At 42.0% G+C, this 4,949-nt stretch overlaps 1 protein-coding gene across 4 annotated transcripts in view; it reads right to left on the minus strand.

Moving 5' to 3' along the window:
- ulk4 (unc-51 like kinase 4) overlaps positions 1 to 4,949 on the minus strand; it is an 84,824-nt gene that overhangs the window by 58,185 nt on the left and 21,690 nt on the right. For all 4 annotated transcript variants that reach the window (XR_002274659.1, XM_020596891.1, XM_020596888.1 and 1 more), the window contains one exon: positions 2,513 to 2,596. Coding sequence is in view for 3 of the 4 variants with exons in the window: in XM_020596891.1 (XP_020452547.1) it covers positions 2,513 to 2,596 (84 nt within the window). In the remaining variant the exon portion in view is untranslated. The remainder of the gene's footprint in view (positions 1 to 2,512; positions 2,597 to 4,949) is intronic.

Genomic DNA, 4,949 nt, shown 5'->3' on the forward strand with positions numbered 1-4,949 from the left:
TTCATGCTATACGTACAACCAAAAAAAGATTTTGTATTTCCATAAGTGGGGTAAAACTATGGAATAATGTAAGTGTAAGTAATAAGTGTAGACATAAAAAATAGTAATAGAATTGACGAGTTTAAACATAAATATAAAGGTATGTGTCAATCAAGATATATGCAAGAACAGGCTCAATGATTAATTAGATGGAACATTGTGGGTGTGGTGTATGAATGTTAACACTTTGTAATAATTCTTTAGTATATTACTTGTGTGGTGTAGAAGATAATTATTTAAGAATGTAATTATGTAAGAATGTTAACACTGTTATAATTTTTTTAGTATAATACTTGTGTGGTGTAGAAGTGAATCATTTACTGCTTGCAAACCAATGATGGTAAGATGATGTCATGGGGTAGGACTGGATAAGTCTGACTTCTTCCTACTCCATTCAAGCATGTACTAGGTATAAGCAAATTGATATTGGATTATGTGTACAATCATGTGTGTTGTCATATCAACTGTCTTTACATGCTTGAAAGAATAAATCAAATCAAATCAATGGAATGGCTGGCTGGTTCTCTATTATTATAATGACTGGACTGGAAGATGAAGGCATTGCTTTGCTGAGGCAATTTAATGAAGAACAGGAGCACAGCAATGATGAAGATGATAATTTGCTCATGACCCTCTTGTCATTCAAGTTGAAGATGCTGCTGCTGACCCCCGGGCTGACATACAAGTCAACCCTGTGGAGGCAGAAGATCCCATTCCTGGACAATCTAGGAAGAGGCCCAGAGAGGATCAAGTGTCTGCCATCTTCTCTGACAGCAGCACTGAGGAAGGAGGCCTAGTGTCAGTGCTCTCCTCCAGTCCACTGCCTGGAGGATCTAGGAGGGGTCAAGATTGGAAGCCGATGGTGACCTAATGAGCAGCAAGAGACTCAGGTACTGCAATGCTGCTGTCTCCAGCAGGGACACTGACAGCAACACTGAGGAAGGAGACCCAGTGTTGGTGCTCTTCTCTTGTCCAGAGCCAAAAGAATACAGCGCAAGATTTGATTTGAAGATCTAGATCATCCATCTAAGGTCATCTGTGCCCTGGGACCCTCCTCTGGAGCCCCTTTGCCTGCGACCCACCTGACTCGGCCTGAACAATTTTTTTTCTGGTTGGCAGGAAGCCATTCTGCTGAGGGACACACCTGAACAAAAGTACATATCCGTGCAAGTAAGGGGAGAGACAGGGTTGAGGGAGAGAGGGGAAAAGACTGAGAGGGAAAGATGGAAAGAGAGGGAGGTAGGTCAGGTCTAAGGATGAGTGTCTGGTTTCTAAGGTGGCATATATGTTTGTGCGCCTGTGTTTCTGTCACTGTAGTCTCACACACCTCCTCTGTTCATCTACCCCCACAACACTCCCAGTGGTAATGAAGCAACAGTAGGTACTAGCTGACAACTGTGTGGACCAGAGTTCATGTATTTGTTCTGCTATAGTTGGCCACCGCAGCAAGACCTCTTCTAACTCAGATACAAAACAACATCCAGTCTTCTCTACCTGCCCACTATCAGTCACCAAAACCTTTCTCAATCAGCAGCATGTGAGAACACTACAAAGACCGCTGTAATATCATAAGATGTGAGATGGAAGCCCTTGGCTGTGTACAATTTGATTCAATCACAAGTAAAGCAACACATAAACAAGCAAAAACATTGTTAAAACCTTGATTTCTAGATCGAAGACGTTTCACCTCTCATCCAAGAGGCTTCATGAGTTCTGATGAAGCCTCTTGTTGAGTTTACTATGACCTGGATGACTGAGAATCTGCACAGACATTGTTAAAACCTCACATTTCTTCCCACTGCCATATTTACAATGACACAAGTACTTACTGCCAAAGATAAGCACAGGGTCCAAACCAAAATAAGACCAGGTCAGTCTCTGATCATCAGAAACATGTTGCCAACACTGAACACATTTTTAGGACTTAATCAGTTTTATCACTTGGGACATGGGTCATTTTTTTATATTAATGTATTGTATCAACTAAAGTGATCATTTATCATTTGGGTTTTTGTGCCAAACTAATAAAAGAGGGTTAGTATAATTATATAGAAAAAGAGATGAGAGGATAAAAAAGCAAAAAAGAAAGTGGGAAAGCCAGTGAAAAAGGAGCTACATACATTTCTGCTTGTGTTTCTGCTCCATCTACTGTATGTGTGTGTCTGGAGGGTCCTAATTGCTGCTGAGGTCAGGCTACAGAGCAGTAAAGGGCTGTGTTTGATGCAGGTAAGAGTGTGTGTGCACGCATGTGTGTGTGAGACTGCTCTGCATGCCCTTGACTTGCAGCTGGCAAACAACGCTTTAGGCCCCCACAGCTGCCTCATCATTACTGCTCACAGGGATCCCCTGCCACTCGCTTGCACATACATACACACACATACTCACAGGCACACACGGCGAGAGAGACTTAGTCACAGCTACACAGGCACAGACACAAAAACAGACACACGCAGACATACACAGAGACACTCACCCCTTCCCGCAGGCTCCTCATTAAGCCAGTGTAGGCGGCAGCGGGAACGAACCACAGTCCCTCTGGGGAACCTCGCTTCTCTTCCTGATAGAGAGGCATAGAAGAGACATGGAGAAAGGGTGAGAGGAGAGAGGAGGAGGGGGTATGGACTGGGGGGAGGAGGGGGCGGTTGAGGAGTAGAGTGGGAGTAGGAGAAAGGCAGAAAGATAACGTGGAGGAGAGGCAAGTAGAGAGGAGTGAGGGAAAGGGCAAGAAGGGCCAAGCCGAGGAAGGGAGAAGGGAGCAAGAGGTGCCATGGCATCGTGATAACTTGGTTATCAAGTCTGTGTATGAACCTGCTTAAATTCAGCTTTTTTTTTTTTACAATATTGATTTTACTTATAAACATAGTATTTGTGAGCATTATAGATTTTTAAATACTGTCTGTGTATTCAATTATCTCACTGTTTTAGAGGTTAAAAAAGTATTCACAAAATTTTGTTAAAATATTTAACTTAAAATTCACAGTATTACAAATATCAAGCAGTTTCATTTTTAGTGAATTTTTAATTACTTAACTTATTTAGTCTAAAAATAGTGATAAATGCCTGTCATGACTTTAAATGTTTACTTATCAAAACTGCTGTTAATTTATTTTCTTGTTTTTCTTCAATTATTCATCTAATAGCAATGAATATAAAATATGTTACATATTGTATACCGTCATACACTCACACTGTCAGTCAAACACCCCACAAAATTCAGATTATTTCAACCAATATTTTTTATCTTTTCATGAAACAGTGTTCTGCTCCATTGCTACTGTGCTAGGCTCTAGGCTATATCTAACCTTGAGGATAAAGACAGCACTGGGGGCTATAGCTAATCGTTGTCATTGACTGGTGCTGCAGAAGAACAGAGTAGCAAAGCAAATCATTTTACCAGGGGACACTTAAAGTGCCATTCCAAATTACTCAAAACTGTTTCTCCTGACATTAAACAGGCTAAATAGATCCACCTGTCAGGAGGAGTTCACCGTGTTTAGGATTTTTATAGGAACTTGTAATGATATTACTGTAGCTACTACTGATGCTGTTCCAAGAACTTAAATATTATTATATATTCAGTGAAGTGTTTCAACATGTGCTGTAAATGATGCCTCAAAGACCTGAATTAATATGATTATCAATGATGTTACAGTATAGTGGTCATATAATCTTTTGTTGTCCTGTACTGTTTTAGGAAACATTTTCCCCATATAGGGATAGTCTGAAGCTTTTTATTTCAGTCCAAATCCAATAAAAGTTCATGTTTCTGTGGCATTTGTCAGTGCTATACATAGATTATATCTAACCTAAGAATAGAGGCAGCAATGCAGCTGACCACTGACACTAACCAACAAACCGGCACAGCAAACCTGCTAGTCCACTGGGGGACTCTGAAAGGACTCGGTACAAACCAAATAACTAATGGGCATTTGGAGCTATCAGTTCCTTAAATGATGCTGCTGGAGAAACATCAAATTTCTCAAGTCCATTTGGAAAATAAGGGACAGGTCTCACACTGAAGCCTGCACAGCAATAAAAGCTGTGTTAATCATTGTATCATTGTTATTGACTGGAAAACACAAACAGCTGGAGATTCAGTCAATCCAAAGCCATTAGACAAAGACTAGTCATTGCACTTAAGAGTTTCATACCATTCATATGGTCTGTGGTTGCTACAGCTCCATCAGGAACATATGTTGGCAGCAGTTCAATAACATGGTCATGGGGAACTCAATAAGAATATTTGTAAAAAAGCACAATCTTTAACAGCCAGAACAGGGACTATATACAGCACAAGTAATGTGAGCTCTTCTGTGCATCAGTTCAATCTCTGGGATCAGCTTCCTGTGCAAATTACACCTGTATTAGAAACTTTTTGGACAGAGCAAAGAGTGAACGACGATGGTTACGTACAGTAACCCAAGCTTCTATGAGTATAGGCGTAGCCCTCTAAGAGCTGTCGCTATTGGGTCTATCCCTCGCGCATGCGCAGTCCTGAAAAGATTCTTTCGCGCCCTGTGCCCTGCACTGGGCTGTCCTCAATTGCGTCCGCAGCAGTAGTATAGGTGTCACTGCGGCCTTAGCTCTACTCCCTAAAAGAAAAAACACTGGCACTTTTTCTTCAGCCGGCGGGGGTGAGGACAGCAGGGCCGCCAGCTTAGAGGGCTACGCCTATACTCACAGAAGCTTGGGTTACTGTGTGTAACCATCATTCTATTTCGTATAGGCTTCGCCCTCTAAGAGCTGTCGCTATTGGGATAAAGCGCAGCCGGATGTACTCAATGCCCTGTTGGCACACCGCCGCCCAAGAGCACTAAAAAAACCACATATCACAGCCTGCTAAGTACCCAACGACAGTAACTAGGCAGCCACAGGGGGGTGCAGGGAAGGGGGGGGCAGGAGGCACAGAA

This window comes from Monopterus albus, unplaced genomic scaffold, assembly GCF_001952655.1.
Source record: "Monopterus albus unplaced genomic scaffold, M_albus_1.0 scaffold31.1, whole genome shotgun sequence".
NCBI classification, from domain to species: domain Eukaryota; kingdom Metazoa; phylum Chordata; class Actinopteri; order Synbranchiformes; family Synbranchidae; genus Monopterus; species Monopterus albus.